Here is a 20,820-nt window from a genome sequence, read left to right as displayed (position 1 = left end):
AATAGCGCACTTGCTGAGGCGGTGGCGCCCTCTCTTGCATTGAACTGGATTTAAGGAATTTGCATGCCCCATTTGCACCAGTTTGGGGTAGTGGCAGTGGTCAACGCAAGTGCAGTGCAATGCCCACGCCTCACACTGGGGGCTTGTCCTTGGCGATCGAGGCCTTGGCACCAGGCAAGTATGCCTTTTCTTGCTTCAACCAACCCAATCAGGAATAGTGTCGAGAGCGGGTGGGTATTTGAGGGCTACACGAATTATAACTCAACTACAAACAGCTTCTGCTTGACGACTGCTGAAGCGGACAGGGAGCGTACCGCAAATCTTTAAATCGTTAGTTCAGTTTGAACCAGTTTTATCCATTATACACTTCTTTTAGTACATATTACATTCTAGCGAGAGGCTTGGGAAAAAGTGTCCTGGTGTTTTAGTACCATGACTACAGGAGATGCAGACAGCCTGAGCCCCCAAAGAGGCTTTTCCCCTGAAGGACTGCTCTGTACGCTTTTTCGGAGGACCTCAAGGCATCGCAGCCACTTGTTTCTGCGATTGGTGGTGACCAACTAAAACCATTGCCAGAAAACACGACTGCACAACTCTACAATTGTAATGGAGACTGATTATGTATGATCATACAACCCTGAATGCTTAAGGGCAGTTAACATCAGATCATTTTTAGTGGTAGCACAATCCCCTTGCTAAATAAATTGCACTAAAAATGGCGACACGGATGAAGTGAGGACAGACTCACAACGCGCAATTCTAACTTCGTCAGTGTCCCTCTTCTTAGCGCAATTTATTTAGCAATGGAGTACCAACGTGCCCAGGACGCTACCCTTATTAAGCATAATCCCCCATCGAGTGTGCAGCTGGAATTTTAAATTCTTTTCTCGCCTTTCGGTGAACATGTCCTTCGGCGCTCGAATGTAGTTGGGTTACTAGAGATGACCATACCAAGATTACTGGAATACTCATTACTAAGCCATTACAATAGTCACGTTATTCCAACTGTCCTATACACAAGTCCTCGGAGATCTAAGGAACTCTTAAGCTGGAGAGGAATATGTACCCCATATATGAAGGTTTTGTACTAGTGTAAAAACTTGTGCACCTGACACCAGAGCAAAATAAGAAGACACGAGGCGAGGAAAGGACTTTGGGGAAACCTTTATTATGCAGCATGCAGGTTTCGAAAAAAAAAACACTAGGGGGAGGGAAGTGCCTCGATGCAGGCGAGAGGGAGAGCAGCAATGCACGCGAGGCGTAAAGCTCACCGGGGAATGCTGCCGCACACTCAAGCGCACGTTGATGCACTCGAGTGCAGTAAAGGGCCAAGCAGCGCGAGTGAAGCGGCTAGCACTAATCATCCTGGCGCTCACAAATCATCTTGCCCCAAACAGCCACTGCGTCCCTCAGGCCTGCAAGGGAGACTGCAACATTCGATGCGGGTGGGTGAGTGGGTGGGCGGGTCAACAAGCCTTCAAAACATTCAGACCAACAACACAGTAAACACTGCCAGCAGCACCCCACCCCACTCCCCTTTTATTCGCCCCCTCCCCAAAGTGCGAGTTACGCGCAGCCCAGAGAGGCGCAAGACGACGGGTCTGCGGCAACACTTTATACACAGAGGAGAAGAAAGCGCCTAACGTACGTTCAGGGCTGGCTGGCGCCCCCGTGCAAAGAAAAAAAAAAAATCTCAAAAGAAAAAAAAAGAAAGACGGAGAGGAGGTGGTGGCGGCGGCAGCGGCAGCGTAAAGGCCCGTTCCGACAGAAATAGGGCAAGAAGGGATGCGGGGCACTTTGAGTGCCATCACAGAGGGGTTGGGGGGGGGGGGGGTCACTGGGAAAAGGTCTTGGGAGTTTAGCGCACATGAAGCTCGCAACGCCGGAAGGATGTGCGGTCGTTGATGCAGCAGAGAGGGAGAGAGAGAGAAACAGTGCGTGCCGCCACCGCCGCCGTCGCAGCGGGCGAGCGAGCGAGCGACCGCACCACGTCGACCGCCGCCACCGATGTCGCCAGTGAAATGCCGCGAGCAGATTGCGCAGTCCCGTCGTCGCCGTCCCCCAAAGACCTCTTCGTTCCCAGTGACCCGCTGACGTGTTCCCGCAGTCGCCCCTCGCCCGCGTCTCTTCCTCCATCAGCAGCGCGTCTCGTAGAGGCCACTGCGCCCGATGTAGCGCACCCATTTGATCACGTCGTGGTCGCTGTAGTTGAGTTTCGACTCGAACACCTTGAGGTAGCGCACCTTCAGCCCCGACGGCGCAAAGGGCACCTGCAGCAGACGGCAGGGCGTTGCAATGAGCACTGGACTGATTAATCGCGATTTAGCACGCCGAAGCCATACCTGGGCTACGAGGAGGTGTGCCTAAGCAGAGGGCTCTGGATCAATTACAACCACCTCTAACATGCTTCCCACATCTTGACACATGGGTGTTTTTGCTTTTCGCCGAAGCTGCACCTGTCTGCCACAGTGGATGGCGCTGGATTCGTTTCGTCCATGCTACACACTGATGCCCTTGTGTGCTTGGGCTTTTTTTTCTTCTAGCATTTGAACCCGTGACCTTACACTCGAAAGTAGTGCAATCAGGTATCAGGTCAGATAGAAGAAAATACTTCGTAAGACTGTATGAACTAGCACTTGGCACTGTAGCGGGAATTATGCAATGCAACGCTCACAATTCTTCACCTGCAGCTTGGCGCTGATAAAAATGCTGCAAACGCAAGCTCAGACTTATTATGCCTATTTTAATCATGCTGAATAATTTAAAAAAAAAAAGAGGATCAGTTTCCCATGATTTCGGTATCACTTCTCAACCAACTTTATGTAAAAAAAAAAAAAAAATGATGGCATAATTTCGCGCGGATTACAGCAAGGACACGCCATACAGCATACAGCCATACAGCGGATTACAGCAAGGACAAGACAAGCCATATCCAAACAAACAAATTGCAATGCTTGTTACAGAAAAAAAAAAGCCATACAATTTATGGCATTTGACTGCATCTTACCACAGGCAGTATGAAATTTTTGCAGACAATTAATGGAGAGGCATTATCAATGACTCAAATTCAGGCTTTAAAGCCCAAGACTGCATGTGTACCGATGCATCATAGTGGGAGCCTACAGATTAAAGGCCAACTGCACTCAAATTTCACCTCGGCCAAATTTGTTTTTAATGCGTAGTAAGTACCCCCAAATAAGCTGAGACACAAGTGGTAGCCCCGTGAAACGCCTCGTTAATCAGTCAGAAGCGTTTAAAAAGGCTCCGCCGCAGACCACTCTGCACCTGCCGGCGGATCGCGTAAACAGCCATGACGCGCCTGTGACGTTCCAGCCGACGGTGGCTTTTTCCTCTGGCCAGCCACGCAGCGGGAGAACCGGTCGAGCTCTGCTGCCCCGTGCGCGCGTAGAGCTTGCGCGCAGACATTCTCCCGAACTGGTGACCGTCCGGCCGCTCGCTGGACGGCTGCAACGTCACTGCAATGGCCGCGCTCTCCTCGGTTTCGGTTTCAAAATCGCCGATTTTTGCTGGCCGCTTGCGGCGTCCACGTGCGTATTTCAGCTGTTGTATTTTGCATGTTGCTTTCTTTTTAAGCAGACTATACGGAAATAGGGTTTTCAAGAAGTCGAAATTTTGAGTGCAGTTGGCCTTTAAGAGCACCTGAGTATCTGACTTGTGCCAATATCTACCAAGGGACATTTCTGGTTATCGCCTCCATCCCTAAAACTCGCACTGTGGCAAAGCCCAAACGTGCGCTGGTGGCCCACACCACAACAACGCCTTAGCCACTGATACGGCGCAGCACGTAGGCAAGATAAGTGCGTATTTTGAGACACTTTGTCCTCCAGTAACAAAACCCACCATTACCGAATTCTCCGTAACAAGTCATGGTCACAAAATGAAGCTGCGGCCAGAAACGAAATGCCTTACAACGAAAACTGCCGAGCCGGCCATTCCCAAACTCACAATTCGTTCCTAACAATCGTGCGCGGCCCAGAAAGCTTCCCCCCTCTCATCAAAGCTCCTCCCCAGTAAGCACAAGAAGAGTGTTCACTGCATTCCCCTGCACCCACATTGCACACAAAGCACGTCTCACAAAAAAGTGAGGGAAATACAGGGCAGAATCTCCGTGAATCAGTAACTGTGTCCTCTCTAAGGTATTGCGAATTCCTGGCCTGGACGCTCATCTCACTGAGGGGCCACCTGGTAAAACGAGCAACCGCCTTTTCCAACACTGCTTGCACATTTTCAGCCTCCCGTTTTCGTGTGTGCGCACACTTTATATTTCTTCTCTTTCTCGCCACGGGAGTTGTTTTGCAGGCTAGAGTACCTACTCGTTACAACAGGAGACAGACAGCAGGGTTCGTGGTCACAGCTGACCTGTGCGGGTACGTCATCTTTGACGACACTGTTATTTAGACGATAACGATAGCGCATATCCCATTTAATTCCTGTCCTCTAACTACACATTAAAAAAAAAAAAATTTGAGTACAAAATCCGCACCAACCGAGCTGTCGCAGGTTTAAATCAATGAAAAATAAATAAAATGGGCACCAGGCTTTTTTTTTTTTAGAAAAATCCGATGCGACGTTCATTAAAAAATAAAAACAAACACTCCACATCCAAGGAGTGTTATTCTTTAAATTTTTTTGTTGAATACCCCAGCCAGGGATTTAACAGTATCCTCGGTCATTTACCAAGGCAGCTTTGGGAAGCAGGAGGGATGAGAATTGTCCAGTTTGGCACAGACCCACCAGTGCAAGGGATGGAAGAAAAGAGGACGCATGCCCCGGAATGAAGGCAATTTATCTGCAGCCGCTCGGCTTTTGAGATAATTACCGTAAAGTTCCGAGCGAACATCCACCCCCTGAAACATCTTCCACCCCCCTTTAGTGGCGAAATATTCAATTTACTAAAAGACCCCAAAAAATCGCCCACTCCCAAAAATCGATGGCTTTAGCACCGATGAGTGAACAAAATAAACACGAATCTATTCATGTGTTGATGCGGTAACTTATTTGATTGATTGATTGTAGGGTTTAACGCGCCGACGCAACGCAGGCGATGAGGCGCGCCGTAGTGGAGGGCTCCGGATTAATTTTGACCACCTGAGGATCTTTAACGTGCGCCGAAGTCTCGTACACACGGGCGTTTTTGCTTTTCGCCTCCATCAGAAAAGCGACCGCCGCAGTCGGGAATCGAACCCGCGACCTCGTGCTCAGCAGCGCAACGCCTTAGCCACTGAGCCACCGCGGCGGGTGTCGGTAACTTATTTGTCTTTTCTGCACAGGACCCGGAAGTCCGTTCATCTAGTATTTTTTTCGTGATATCTCTGCAGTTTTGCTTGTTGATGCACCCACCTTTTTCCAGTTTTTCGCACATGACCCGAAAGATCGCCCATTCCGTATTTTTCGTTTAATATTTGTATACATTCAATGGGTGTTCTTTCGGAACTTTACGATAGTGGAAGTCTGAACCTTTGCTAGCAGTGGCAGTTCTCTGACCTCCAACTGCCCGGAATTGTTCGAAATCAGTGGCACTAGTAGCTAATGGTTGCCCGCCACAATTCCACACAGTGGCCTGAATGCGTAAAGGAACAGTCTGGTGAAGCCATCACTTGTTTCACATTGTTTTTCTTGTCTAGGTTTGTTGTAGGATGCTGCTGTTGTAGTGGAAAGACCTCGTTCAGAGTTAGTATATACTCTGGTTCAAGCTTCAACTAAACTGGAGCTGGGGGAGGGCACCCCTTATCCCGTGTTTGGCAGGAGCTTTGAGTTGAGCCTCCGACAGTACGTTTACTGTTTTTTGTCTGTGTGTGACAGTAACTGGCATCATCAGTAGCCTCGTGCACTTGCGTTCATCGCTTCTTTGTTGCACCTCTCACGCTGGTTATCCAAGCAGAGCAGTGCCAATGTCAGCATGACGTGAATTAATATTGCCTGTTTTTGCTTATTGACAGCCGTCCTGGAGGCAATTAGTAAGTGCTGTTTGTTTTGACCCTTTTCTGACTCGGTCTGAACTCTCATATTTCAACATCCTCGATTCACATGCAGGCCACACGGATCGACTGACCTAGCACATAAATTTACAGTTGTACTTTACCAAAGTGCCCGTGGCCACAGTAGTAAAAGGGAAGCTGCGTCTCGAAGCTGTGCAAGCTGATCAGAGTGCGATGCAAAGTTTACCACTCAAGTTAAGCATTTGACAGTTTGTTGGGGCATCAACTTCACCTTGAGCCTCTGCACTTTACAACAGCTTCTGGGTACGTCAAGCTGTCAAGTACGTCAGGTACGTAAAGTACGTCAAGCTGTTTTTGCTAAATCAAGTCTAACAGATGTTGTGGTGACCAGTGCCTGCATTACTACACAATGAACCATACTATACTAGACGACGGGCATTGTTTCACACAGAACTCTGCTTACCAGACTGAAGACAATAGCATTTCACTTTACTCAAAGTACTGCCTCATCGTAATGAAACTCAGGTCAGTTTTCACACAAACTCTAACCAGATATATTACAACAAAAAAAAAAAAGACAAAAGGGTGGCCACCAGTGTGCTTTCCAGCACCTGTGACATAAGACCGATTCTCTGAAATTGGTTGGCACCACCGAGCAAGAATATATAGGAGGCGAAACGGCCCGTTGTGGCAAGGGAGGGCGAGTAACCAGATAATGCCACAATGAAAACCAAAGCGGACTGCAAAGCTTCGTAGCTGCGACGGTGAAGGAAAGGGTAGCGGCACCTGATAAGCGAAATGACAGCGGCCGGACTTCTTTCCATGGCGGTGCAGTGCAATACCGATTGCAGTGACCACAGTTTTTTCACCCAGGGCAGATGCCACTAGCTTAACCTATGACAAGCACTTCTGACATTATCTGCGCACGCTAGGAAGTCTCGTTTCACCTCCTATGTTATTCTTGCTCCATGGTTGGCACTGACAAAAAAGAAGATAGAAATTGAAATAGTAGTACTGTGGGCTTCCAGTTCGAACAAGATGTGGCTGAATCGAATTCAGAAGGGCATTACCTTGTGGCGACAAAACCATGCATGAACAGCTCGGGAGAAAGGATTAGGGAGAAAACACAATTTGGAGGCAAACGCTACACTTACATCCCATGCCTGCCTTTAGCTGGTCCCCTACCAGCCACAGCTCTCCCACTAAATCGTACTATGGAACAAAAAACCCTTAGTGGGTGGCAGCAGAACTGCCTGACGGACAAAACTACAGCGAGATATGAACTCCCCCGTTTCTGGCTAAACCAAATTTTGACAGGGCAGCTGTTTGAGCTTGAGTTCCACCACGCCTGGCATCGGTCAAAACTCGGCAGATCAAAGTGGAGAGGAGGAAAACACTAGGCCGTGAAGTGTGAGGGGAAGTGGCGAAGAGGCAAAGAGCAAATGTGGGGAGTGCGCACATCAAGGGAAAAAAAAAACGCTTCCTGCAGTTGGAATTGAACTTAGATCCCCTGCATCATGAAACAAGTGCCTACAATTGGGACGTTCAGCATTTACTTTGGGTTTGTAGCGTGGGTGTTGGCTTTGGATGAAGGATTGCTTGCACCAAGTGACAGCATAAGCTCCGACGTGCAGGTGTTCTAGTCGAAAGAGATGTTGTGCGCTCAATGGTATTAAGTATCCGAACTATTGATAAGATGGGCAGACTTAAGACCACCAGCTCCGCTGTTTTCACAATCTTGGGATCTCAACTGCGAAGGTAGGGAGTGTACCATGTTTTCCCTTCCGTAGAGCCCTGTGACCAAAAACTAAGACAATGCTGCCCAAGACAGCTGACTGCTTTTGGGCAACACCGTCTCACAATCACAGTCGCCTTCCTGACCCGCTCCTACGAGTCGCATCACCTGAATGGGTGAGAGCGTCGGCACTAGCCCAACTTCACTGCTAATTAAATTATTTCTTTAGCCAAGCCTGTGTTGCCTCTCTTCCCATCAACTCCGTGTGGACCCACCTAGTGGGTAGCGTGACACTATCCCCTTATCAGGGGCATCACACACATACATTTATTTTCTTTTTTCCTTTCGTGGGCAGTACATGGGGCGACGTGTTAATTGTAACGCAGATTACAACTACATTGCATTCGTGGAGCATGCTGTTTCATAGTGTGAAGCCGTACAACACCCATTGTACAGTCATCCACTGGCTTAGCTGGAGCAGCGCATGTTCAACTCTTTCGTTAGTGCAGGAAATTGAACAATTTCTAAGAAAATTTTTGGTGCTAAACATACTGATTAGGCACAAATTGTGGCAACATAAGATGTAGATGATTGAATACTTTTTGCAACAGTGCCAGTTTTTAAAATGTTTTCATAAATAATAGGTAGACACAAAAAAAATTATCGAAATCACAAGTTTTGTCCACACATCAAATTATTGCTAAAGAAGTTGTTTATAATAAACTGCTGACAGTAGAAGCAATTAACTATGTGAATTTTGTCAGTAAGCATTTCAAGAACCCATCCTAGAAAAAGAATGGGGTTTTGCAGAAGAATTTCTCAGATATATAAAAATGTTAGCACATACGGTGCTCGCACCATGCAGTGAAGCCCAACCTCCATTTCAAAATGCACGACTCCGGATGGTTCTCCAGAAGCAATTTAGTCGTTGACATTATTAGAGGTGCCAATTTGTCCCTGTGTGATGTAAAAATACCTTGTCAATGACTGACCTTGCATTTACGGCCAGCACAAGACCCGGGCCAACCGCGCAATGTGAAGGAGTCTGCTTGGAGTTGAAAACGAAACTCCGGGTGGATGCTTGTTGGCATTCACTGTCCCTGTATCGCTTATCTGCAAAACTTTCACTTGCAGTTTATCATCATCTTTTGACTACCTATTGTAGCCCTGCTTGCAGGAACGAGGTGCTTTGCGCTAGATTCATGCCCCAACAAGCTTTCACCAAGTAGCTGTTGCGTGACAAAAAGAGTTCAGCACTACGAGCCTCCTGCATTGCACCTAAATTTTTCGAAAAGAATACAAAACTTGGAGGCTGTCACAATAAACAGTTCTACTAAAAGCAACAATAGGTCTCCGGAAATACCCTCGTATGGAAACGAAAGCGGCCAGTGAACATATAGAGGCGTGTAACACAAAAACGAAACCGAAACTGCTGGAAACTGGCTGAAAACGCCAGGTACACTTGTTAGACATGCGGGAGACCTTCACAAATAAGCTTTGGCAGAATAAACCTCCCCGCTCTCCAAACCAAAACTCACTAATGAATAGCTGATTTTTCAGGTAATTAACACCTTTCATCACGGACAACAGTTTGATATTTGACTTGCTGGGAGCAGTTCATGAAAATTTGATGGTAACGCAGCGTAACTATGAGCAGTATGCCTTTTTGTCAAGCGCAGCAACCACACTCCCTTTTGCAACAATACCCGCACCTTAGCTCGAATAATGTTCTGCCATATTCTGAGGTCGCTAAAGCAAGAAAATTTAAACTGATTCTTAAAATGCAATGCCAAGACTAACTACTGTGGCACATTAGGTGCACAAGAAACAACTACAGCATGTTGAAATCGGCGATATAAGGCATCGATCACCAGCGATCGATGTGGATAGGCATGGTAACAAAAGAGTTCAAAGCTAAACTCAAGTCCTACACATTTTTTTTAACAATGTTTCTTCAGAATTTGAGATATGCAATGCTAAAGTCAAATCTGCTGTTCCAGCTAAGCCTGTAAACAACGGTACCTGTGCACTGCTGCAGGGCATATTGGCGATCTTCCACATGTCTTTTCACGCGGTGAAATTAATTGGCAACATAGTCACTAAGAATTAGCGCTCTTGTTGCTTCACGCTTCCTTGTTTTTTCTTTCTAATTGCACTGTAAACTTCATTCTAGCAAAATAGCATTAGGCACTGTCTGGGACCTGGCGGCTAGATGGGCAGTAATTTGGCATCATGATGACTGCCATTCAATTGAATGTCAAAATGTTTGGACAAGCGGCACCGTAAAAAGAGCGAATAATGAACCCTGTTTCCTAACCTTCAGTATTAGCCATGTGAAGGCCTGGAGTAATGCTTGGTAACACCCAGTATCCCAACCCCATTATTAGAGACGCAGAGCAGGATGTGCAGTTGCTCGGCTAGTGTAAAAGCTGGAATGGAATAAATGCCAGCCACGTTTGCACTAGCACGAACATGGCATTATGGCGATATAGAAGGGCATGCGGATGAACAGTGCACATAACACTTGAACGCGCCATTCTCACTATAGATATAACCTGACACGGTAGTGGCACACTTCAAACAAACACATACAAAGCCTTTGCTGTAATGTAAAAGTATTCTCCACCCTCAATCTTTTTCCCTTTCCCCCAAATCCAAGCAGAGACGTCACAATGTAGCACCCACCTCGAAGTTCATGGAAATGGGAGGCCGGTTCCACTTTTTCTTGGCGTCCGTCTGCAGGAGCTCGATCTCGGCGCTCAGCTGGGTCTCCTTCATGCCGGCCATGCGCTTGATCTTCCACACGATGGCGTTCTCGCTCGCCTTGTACTTGGCCTTGCCCTTCATGCAGATCAGCTGCACCCCGCTCGTGTTCAGCGGCGTCGGGATGCGCACCTGCAAAAGGAAACTTGAACATCAGGGGGCACAGCACTGGTCCTTGTGGGATACCGAGCTGAAACATCGTAGGGCACAGCTCGGGTCCTTGCAGGCTACCCCGAGCAGAAAAGCCCAGCACGCACCTCGATCTTCTGCCCGATGAGGGAGGGCTTGAAGTTGGACTTGAGCACCACCTTGACCTCCATCTTGGTGCGGCCCACCTCTCGCACCAGCGGGATGATGCGGAAAGGGAAGCTGATGTCCTTCGTGATGCGGTACCTGCAGCAGGGCAGAGCAGCCACAACCGCCAACGCGTGCACGTTTTAAGGGAGCCGAGTTTATATTTAAGGCAAGCAAAAATCTAGAGAGCCTCACCTCATGAGCTCGAACTCGCCGTCGGGGGGAATGAAGCTGATGCTGTGCTCGCTCTCAAACTTGCTCAGCTTGACGCACTGGTGGAACTGGCAGTCGTCGATGGCGATGGACGTCTTGCCGGACGAGGCGGAGCTACGGGTGGGGTCGTCGAGGGTGGAGCTGGCAGTCTTGCCCTTGGTCTCCATGGTGATCTTGTCGTTGATGCCGAACTTGCACTCGGGCATGCCCGAGAGGTAAGACTTCATTACGACCTTCCCTGCCACGTGCGCACTCAGCACCTGGCCTTGGGGAGACATAAGAAGGTTTACGTACTCCAGGACATCGAGAAACAGCTCGTTGCGGCGATACTTGATACCCTCGCGCCTCCAGCCGATCTGGCCCGTCACCTGCGAGGTGATCTGGCTCTGCTCCTCCTTGGTCTGAGACTTGACCCCCTGCTGAGTGATGAACGTCTTGAGGATGCCCGTGTCAGTGTTCTGCGGGTAGCCGAAGTCCAGCAGCTCGTCCAGCAGCTCGTAGATGAGCACAAAGTTGTTCTTGACGTTCTCCTCGCTGATCTTGCCGAAGTACGACTGCATCACCTCGCACATCTTGAGCAGGAACTCAAAGACCATGGCCGCGTTGACGTTCTGCCGCGTCACAGCCGCCAGCCAGATGTTGGCCCGCTTCATGTGGAAGAAGGACGTGCGTGCTATGTTGGTCACTGGGCTGCGCACCTGCTGCCGTGCGTGGATCACGTTCACCCGGAATGCGTCCACCGCATTGCGCCTGTAGTTGACAAAAAAGCACAGAACGGTCACTCTCCTCCTCTACAGAAAGGCACTCGTTCACTTTAACAATGTAAGCATTTGCTGTCAATGATCAGCTATGTCTAGCACCCTAAATTTAATGTGCAGCATGTTCCCCAGAAAAATCGTGCCAGTTTTAGGGGGCACAAGTAGAAAATTCTTTGGCATTTCGAACTCTTAAAGACCAACTGCACTCAAAATTTTTTTTTGTCCAAATAAGTAGTCTATGCTCTTAAAATCACCGTGGCGAAATCCTTAGCTTCGTAATCACAGAGAGCACTAGGTACCGCCGTTCAAAGTACCTCCGAGCAGACGACGTTTGCACCTGGCGGAGAGTCGCCGTAACAAGTTCCGAGCGGCCTGTGACGGAGGTTGGGGAACCTGTTCCGTGAAGCTCGCGCTACTCCGGCGACTTGCAGGGCGCTCCGTCGGGCGCAGGGATGCGTTCGCCCGAAGTTTCTCTGCTACACCAGCGCGCTGTACCGGCGTCGCCATCAAATGTTTAAACTAACCGCACAGGCCGTGATATCCCACATTTTTCTCAATGCAAAAAAAATGATTAGAAGCCTGAACCTATTCAGGCACTTGCGAACGTGCTGGAGTTAGCAAAACTCTTTTTACTTGAAAGTAATATTTTTCAAGTAAATATGTAATGCCTTATGTAATGCCTCCGGGCCCTTAAGGCTTCAATAAATGAAATAAAATGAAATGAAAAAATAGCACGAAAGGAGCACTTGCCTTACATTTGTCATTCCTATTGCATTTACCACAGCAAAAAAGGTATATTATAAATTATTGACCACTTGCACTTCCGCGTCCAATATTAGCCTCATTTGGGCTGGCCCAACGCCACCTCTATCCTTTACACATTTCCAAAAGTTTTACGACCCAAATAGAGTTCTTGTACACGCGGCTATAAACATTTGTGCGACTTTTGTCTCCTAAGTGAACCAAAATCAGCCTTTCTCGTAGTAACAAATACACCCGCACAAATATTGGCCGTCGTATTTGGGAAGTGCGAAAACTAAACTGCTCCTCTCCTAAACAATAGATAATATTTTTGTTCTATTCCCAAGTGAAGTATTTACTTGAGCGTTAGATTTAGTTTATTTGAAAGTAAAACGTTTTCAACAGTACCTGTGTCTGGTTAAAGTAGAAAACAGCGGTAGATAGGAAGTGTTTTCGCGTTTTAGTGCGTCATTTAGCTCTGGAGGCGGGCTTATAGTTTCAGATCCCTTTATCGATGTGCACACAGGGGAAAAATACTGGGCCGATATTCACGAAGCTGTTTGCATGTGATGTATAGTAGAAATAGTGATCTATCTCCGCCCGCGTGCGATTTGTTCCCTTCAGAGAGGGCGACGTGATAGCCGATGGGGTCGGCTATAATAAAAGCTGCTTTTCGATATCGTGTACGAGCAAATAGCTTTGTAAATCAGGGTCCGTCTTTTACTTGCAATGCCGAAAATTGCTATTCCGGCAGTTATTATGATGGAAAAAATTACTGTCGGGCGGTCTACTTCATCTGGATTGATAGCAACGGCATGCCGGAATTGCGCCCAACTCCATTATCATGGGCAAACGTTAGTGGAAGTTCTTCTGTGGAAATAAAAAAGCGAAACGCGGCGCTACCACGCGCATTTGAAGGCGGCTCTGAGCGGCCGCCGGCTCTGGCGCGGTCGCTTCCGTTCCCTCACGTACGTCACGTCCGGCCGCCGCTATGGCCGCCTTTTCTATTCAGTTTCGGTTCCGAAAACGCGAATGTCGTGAGCCGTTTGCGTCGCGCGCGTTGATGTTTGAAGCGCAATATTTTGCATTTCGCACCCTTTTTATATGAACTGTTAGGTGACATTATTTTCACGTTGTCGAAAATTTGAGTGCAGTTGGCCTTTAAGGCAATGCTAGAGCAAGCAAAGTGTCTACAGTGTCTGTCATGAAACAACTTAGCAGAAAAACACTAGCATTTTTTCTCATCATTCGTTTGCATCATGTGATGAAGAACTAAAGAAAATGGAAGTGGTACATTAACACGTTCTACTTAAGCACGCGTCCGACGTTAGCTCCGAAGTCCAGCTTCTGGATGCAAGAAGGCCAACTTCAGTTTTCGTTGTTCAAAACCTGTACAAATCATTAGTCCATATTGGTATTGCCACGGCGAAGTTCTAATACTGGTAACCACCCAACCCATTAGCGGCAAGCAATAAAAGTAGCTCTGTAGTAGACTACATTGCATGTTGCGGAAAGTCGCCAATAGGGACCGCATAACAAAACTGCAGCGCCGCCTTGCGAAATTTTTCTACACTACACAGTGGGCAGCCAAGCAGACAGCGCTAATGTAATTACGCTGAGACGGCGACTTCGTTGTGTGCGCAAGAAGTGTTACATCGCGGGCTGTGCAAATACTTACTCTAATTCTCTTCTAGAAATGAAGTTCTTTCGATTTTTAGCATGTTCCTTTTTTTGTGACCAGCGAACATGACGGATACAGTGTGCGTCGCACGAAGGAAATGCTTGTTTACATTTCCTTGTATGTTTTGTGCACGGATGACTGGTGTCAATTGTTTTTTGAACATGTGCCAGTAGAACCAAACGACAGCCAGCAAAAAAAAATGAGAATATGCAGTGCCCGTTTCATTGGTGATAAACAATCGACGTGTCCAAGATTCCCGTTATACGCGCCAACGGTATTTCCAGCGACCCAACGCAAAACGCTTGGGGCTCCAGTCATACACTACCCATCCGTTTCAATGAAAAAATGAATTGTCCGGAGAATTGAAAAGGAAGCCCATCAGCAGGCGCCATTTGTCACACCTAGGGGTGGACACCGAAACACCTGCTGGTGCGGGGGGAGGGGGGGGGGGGATGACAGATTGACAGAGGAGATAAAGAGGAAAGGTGGCATATTTGCACTTAAATGCTTCATAGAAAAACATGTTTCTGTATGTGCTCTTTATCAGGCAATACTTCTTATGCCTTGAAATCATGTTAGCCATTCCGAGCACGGGAATTAAGAGAGCACTTTGTTGACTACTACAAACATTAATGTCTCCTTTCCTTGTGCACTGCAGGAATTTTTCGTTTTAGCCATCACAGCTTTCTGTCACTTACTGCAGTTAACGATTTTATGATGAACACCTATATGCGTTGATGTGCCTGTATTCGGTTGAGTGTTGCGATCTGCTACCTTACGCATCTTTTTTTTCTTTTTTTGCTCTAATAACTGCTCAGCAGAGCGGAAGTTTTTTGGGTCTGTCATGTTTTTTTCGTCACTCACTGCTACTACCAAATAAATACGGTCAGAACTGTTTGTTGCTCAGTAATATCGACAGGTTAGTTAAATTCACCGCTGAAAGTGATTCACGCAAAGTAGGCAAAGTAGCGCTTGTCACTTGTCCTGTGTCAATTGCATTTTGTTTTGCGCAAGGGCAGTGTGCTATGCAGAACAGCAAGCATAGCCTTTGTATGAACAAATACAGGAACAGTGGTAAAGAAGCGTTGATTTCATTGTAAGTGCAAAGTGCATGCAGCGAACATTTAGTACAAAGTGCACGCAGCGGATACATATAGCACGAAGAATACAGCAGCCTCCTCTTTCAAGGTTACTTCCGCGCTTAGTAAACATCTTTTCCAAGAAAATTTCATTGACATCAACTGGTCAATTTGCTAAGACAATATCCCCAAAACACAAGCACATCTTTTTTTCTGAGGTAAGCATGTGTTGGTTCGTAAGTGCAAGGGGCATAAGAACGAACTGGCGTGCGTTGACACTTCCTTTTTGCCCCGTTTTAAATGTCCGAAGCATACCTGCCAGTTTCACCGGGACTGCATTAGGGAGATCTGAAGGGGGGGGATTGATAGCAACAGAGTGAAAGATTGGATGCCTTTTTATTTTTACTACAACAGAGCAGGAACCAAACTATCTCGTTAAACTACTAAAAAGCTACACCACTGGTCACTTGTAAAATTTTCAACATAGCTGATGCCGCCGTTGTCAGAAAGTCCTGCGAATACTCTCGAGCTTAACAATGGTCGCCCTTGCGACACTTCGCCAAAAGAACTATACCGGGCATTGTCAGACATAGAGGTTCAAAACTGGGTGCAGTTTTTTTTTCCATGCCCAACTGCTTCTCGCATTCAGCGTTGCTGTGGTACTGACTGGTCCAACCTGTCCGCATCGCCGACTTTGCTTTTTTAGCTCATCACTGATAACGATGTCAATTGGTGTAAGATTGGATTGGATTTTCAGGCAGCTGCAGCTCAACTGTTCAGAGAGGGAGAAGGATTTGGCCAAACATGGGGGCGTTTTTGGGAGATTTTCGTTTCAGCCGTACAATCGTACAGAACAGTCAAAACTCTGAAGTCTCCCGGACAAATCAGGAAACCTGGCAAGTATGCAGAAGGGTCTTGCTTGAAGCAGGTGCACTACCACTCACATATAAACACCTGTAAAGTTTAAAGTGGTCAGAAACCAGAATTGCAACGGCGTAAGGCTCCTTGTTTTAATCTGCTTGACAAGTGCAGTGACCTCTGACAGTGCAGTTCTGTGCGGCATCGCGTTACCCAGATGCATTGAAAACGTGCTTGCTCTTGAATAATTTCACGCCCTTTTCCTCGCTTGTGAAAATAAAAAAAAAAATTCAGAGGTGTCAATACAGCGAACTTCGGCTCGCCAGATCCCATTGTTCACCTTCACAAACGCCCATCCAGTACGCCGATAGAGTAGAGCACCCTCTTTAAGTGTTGCACGCTGCTTGTTACGGATGAGCCCGTAACAAGAAAGACAAATCTGCCCTGTAAAGCTCACATCTTTCACGCTACTCCCAAGCTATCAACGGCAAGTCCTACACTGATAACATACAGACCAACTGAAAGGCTTCCTTGCGAACCAGGCGTGTGTGGGTGTCAGCCTGAACCCTGGTGAATCAGCCAGCATGCCTTCAGAGCCTGGGAGCCAGGGCAAAGCCTTCCAACAAGCCAAAGTGGGGGTCGAAGCCACAGCCAAAAAAGGAGCGGGGTGCCAGCACTCACCCTATGTCATCCCTGTAGACGCGGGAGATGAGGACCTCCCCCTTGTGGTTGTAGATGAAGAGGCCCCCAATCATCTTGGCCCACCTGCAAGAAAGACGGTCGGTGGGTGCCTTTTTTTTTTTTTTAACGAGGCTGTCAACAGAGCCTTACCCTTTTTCTAAGCACTCAGTTACAAGGCATACATTTTTGGTGACGGAATCCGTTAAAAAATGACAGAACGTAAGAAAGCACTCCGATTAAGTGCGACCACACCTACAGGGGTAGCGAAGTCGAGATTACTGAGCCATGAGCCACTTTGTATTAAACAAAAGTCTTTGCGACACCTTTACTTGCACCCACTTGGGTTGTGCGGCATTGCACAAGACACTGCTTGCGTCGCAACTCAAAACTTGCCAAGTGCCAAAGTTATGATGGCTTCCCCATCAAATCAGTATGACACAAGGCAAGAGGGCATGGGGTGTGTCCTCACTCGAACCCTTTTCAGCTAAAGTTTGGGAAGAACTCTGCTCCCAAACTGTTCAAGTTTCCACCATACCGTGAGGGGACACTTCACCCATGGTGCTTGCTAACAGGTAAAAAAGGGCTCTTCACGACAGGCTGTTATTCTCCCCCTTCTCTATGTCACAAATTTATCAAGCAAACTTCGTGTTTTCGTCTGCAACTGGATTGATTGCAGGGTTTAACGCGTCGACGCAACACAGGCGATGAGGCGCGCCGTAGTGGAGGGCTCCGGATTAATTTCAACCACCTGGGGATCTTTAACGTGCGCCGAAATCCTGTATACAGGGGCATTTTTGCTTTTCGCCTCCACCCGAAAAACGGCCGCCACGGCCGGGAATCGAACCTGCAACCTCGTGCTCAGCAGCGCAACACCTTAGCCACCGCGGCGGGTTTTTCGTCTGCAACTCTAGTTTGCAAGTGCGTATGGGGAATGCAAAGCAGCAGTAACAGGAGACCAGAAGTTCACATCTTAAAGGGGCCCATGAAGACAAAATTTAATTTGAAAGAACCAGACTTCAGCACCTCACTCAGCTCCATTTCGGCCATGAGAAACGTTTTGCAACTGAAAAAACACAGGAAGTATTTAAAAACTTTTAAGCCACCAATTGCACAAGCAAGATTCCGTGACATCAGAAAAGCTGCCGGAGTGTGGCTAGGGAGGCACCACTGCTGCCCGTTTCCCTTCTAATCGCCATTATTTGTTCGAAGTATGCGATAACATTGCCATCATTGTTATCAGGACAAAAGAGCATTTCTAATGAACCACTTAACTTTCATTTTGTCATCCAGGCCCCTTTAAAATAGGCCGTTTCAGGAAATCATAACAGGTAGCAGGACAACAATTAGGCTGTTGAAACGCTCGTGTCTGGCACTTACATCAGCGGCAATAGGTATTTCAATACCATCTTCCAGAATTTAAAAGATGAGAGTGACACTTGCAATGCTACAGGTAATTCACAATCATGATTTCTATTATTCTTCCTCTTTGTTCGTAATTTCTACAGGGAATCCAGCAATGTAAAAAAAAATGACAAAGGGATTAAAACGCTTGCAGCAAAATAAAGTAATGCAAGTTACACCATTAAAAATAAATGTTAGACTTAGAAAGAACCTTCTATTCCTGTGCCACCAATATCCGAGCGAGGTTTAGAGCCACCCCTTGTAGCGCACATTTATTATGGAGATACCACCCCCAACCACTACACGTTATGCGTGCTGCTGCATTCAATTACTTTAACCAAAATCCTTTACAATCAGACTCACTTTCGAGTTATGGAACACAGCATTATGCATAAATGTGAAAGCAACTGGCCTGAATATTCAGCACATCAAATGTTAATTAAGCAACTCCACCCCCTAGTCACGCTTTTTAACAATTCTGTCGCTTTCAAAGGTAATCTCAAGCTACCGCAGCCGATGAACGCTTGACACAGTGGCCTTGTGTTATCTGCGAAGATAAAGCAATTTGATAAAACACCTTCGGTGAAACCAAACAATGGTAGCAACGGGGGGAAAAATGCAGCAGCAGGGATCACTGGACACACGTCATTCAACATTTTCTTCCCCCACGTTTCTTACACCAACGCCAGCATGTTTCAAACCGCAGCTTAGTTTCTCTAGTTCTACATAATGCCTTTTCCTGTTTTGAGACCGAATTAGGGAGCTTAAGTTTTTATATTAATATCATGCGGAGTCAAAATGCAATTTTCTGGTTTCGACTTGTACTAAACCACTGCTTTCTCAACTCAAAAAACGAGGTAGCATTTCTTGGACTGGCTAGTTACCGCTCCCTCAACTGGCCAAACGATGGTGGCAATGTCGATACTGAAGGCATAGATGGCTCTGTGTCGATGTGTGTATTGAACGTTCCCAATTTTCCCTGCAATATCTTTCCCTCACCATATATTTGAAATGACCAGAAAATGATTGTTTCTATTAAATGTAATTTTACATGCCCCAACTTTTTTGCGCTGTCCCCTCGTCTTCCGCACAATTCAAATGACCAGCAAACGACAGGTTTTATGATTACAGCTTACAAAAGTCCATTTTGTATGTTTTATTATCGACAAATGAATTGGGTAGTTCAATCTGGTGTAAATTTACATACCTTTTTCAAACCTTCTCCCTGTTTTTTTGCTCAGGAATGTGCAAAGTGCTTACAAAAAAAAGGACGCAGTGAACGGCAGAAACCGGAACAAAATTATTCGCTGGTTGTTTCCGAACGTTTCACGTACAAGTCTTGGGAATAACCACGGAATAACCTTTTGCGTGTGCACAAATGCTAAGAGGTGATTCGTCGACGTCACTTCGCACACTACGTGTACAGATTCTAGGACCATGGATGGCAAATGCAAGAGGCCTTCCACCGCAGTGTTCATAGAATCATAGAACGTGGAGATAACACTTCGACCAACGAAGGTAAACAGTCGTTATACGGTCACAACCAGGGCACGTGACAAACCTTAATCGACCAGATTTAGGGGAAATCGCCAAGCTTTAGCTGAAATCCCCAAACTTTAGCTGCCGCAACTTCATAGTTCAGCGCACTCCAACACCATGAAGCCGTCAGCGATGTCACGTCCAATACAACCACACCGGTTACCGCGTTGAACGCCCCTAGCTGTGACACTGCCGTCCTCTTTTCAGTTTCCGGGTCAGTCCACAACACCGCCGATTTTTTTTTATTATTCTCTGCCGCATCTCTACAAGAGGCGACAAGCGAGAGGGAGTAATGTCCCGCATGTGGTCGCGAGCGCGAAGCCCGCACAGCCACATGTCCGCAGCGTAGACAAAGTGGTTGCGCTCGCTTTCGCAACGAGAATGCGGATCCTCTTCCGCAAACAATAGTCAAAGATCACGCGACACGGGCTAGAACCCGGGGGCTGGCGGAGGAACAGATCGAAAAGCCCCCCGTCGGTGGGCGGCGACGAACTAAACCGCATGCTCGGGCTCCCAGACGCCCCCCTCTAGCGACCGGCTCTCCCAAGTCCCGCACGCAGGGACAGAAGAACTCGCGCTGGCGCACCGTCGACTGCTAGCTCCAGACAAGAAGCTTTTGGAGAACGCTTCAAAGGGGCCAAAGTATAACCCGAAGTCGAGTTAAACGGCTTATCGAACCAAGAGAAAACATCCCCGAGTACGGGTCATCGCCATCGATTGAGCCGCCGCCGCCATAGTACAGAGTTGACGTACCGCAAAGGGGCACCGGTTTCTTCGGGCACCGCCTACCCGGGGCCCGGCGATCTAGCGGTGCTCGCTGCGAAATTCCTTTGCGCCCAAAGATGGGAGATTTGCGAACCTACCGGTCAGAACGGGTTCTTCCTAGATTCCAGGATTTCGCCCAGCATTCCTTGTCCGACGGGCGACGATTCGGCGCACAACCCACTAACCCCGACTCGACATTTACGAGTCCTCAGCTGTCACGCGAGGCCTGGCTCGCCTTCGCACAAGTGAGGGTTTCGGGATGTTGTGAGGGCGCTGCATACAAGTCCCACTTTTTATTCAGCAGTAATCAATCAAAAAGTTTAAACACTGAAATAGCTAATAAAACAAAATT

At 47.4% G+C, this 20,820-nt stretch overlaps 1 protein-coding gene across 2 annotated transcripts; it reads right to left on the bottom strand.

Annotated features, from left to right (window-relative positions):
- Positions 1-1,149: 1,149 nt before the first annotated feature.
- Ap-2mu (adaptor protein complex 2, mu subunit) lies at positions 1,150-20,723 on the bottom strand. 2 transcript variants are annotated; one of them, XM_077679222.1, is made up of 6 exons: positions 20,567-20,723; positions 16,764-16,847; positions 10,948-11,715; positions 10,716-10,851; positions 10,381-10,590; positions 1,150-2,270 (listed from the first exon to the last, which is right to left on the bottom strand). In XM_077679222.1, the coding sequence occupies exons 2-6, from the start codon at positions 16,835-16,837 to the stop codon at positions 2,136-2,138; spliced, it is 1,323 nt and encodes a 440-aa protein (XP_077535348.1). In that variant the 5' UTR covers positions 16,838-16,847; positions 20,567-20,723; the 3' UTR covers positions 1,150-2,135. The 2 variants fall into 2 exon arrangements, with proteins under 2 accessions (XP_077535348.1, XP_077535349.1); XM_077679223.1 differs by lacking the exon at positions 20,567-20,723 and adding an exon at positions 20,457-20,476.
- Positions 20,724-20,820: the final 97 nt, after the last annotated feature.

This window comes from Haemaphysalis longicornis, unplaced genomic scaffold, assembly GCF_048455015.1.
Source record: "Haemaphysalis longicornis isolate Haplotype H1 unplaced genomic scaffold, Haemaphysalis longicornis Haplotype H1 scaffold_7, whole genome shotgun sequence".
Lineage (NCBI taxonomy): Eukaryota > Metazoa > Arthropoda > Arachnida > Ixodida > Ixodidae > Haemaphysalis > Haemaphysalis longicornis.
The sequence above is the reverse complement of the archived record's forward strand: the minus strand, read 5'-3'. Positions and strand labels throughout refer to the sequence as shown.

Excerpts from the sequence above, each read along its gene's own strand:
- Ap-2mu (XM_077679222.1), bottom strand. The coding sequence starts at position 16,837 with ATGATTGGGGGCCTCTTCATCTACAACCACAAGGGGGAGGTCCTCATC. Across the intron at positions 10,591-10,715 it reads TCATCGGGCAGAAGATCGAG|GTGCGCATCCCGACGCCGCT; the intron begins GTGCGTGCTGGG and ends TTCCTTTTGCAG. Across the intron at positions 2,271-10,380 it reads CCATTTCCATGAACTTCGAG|GTGCCCTTTGCGCCGTCGGG; the intron begins GTGGGTGCTACA and ends CGTCTGCTGCAG.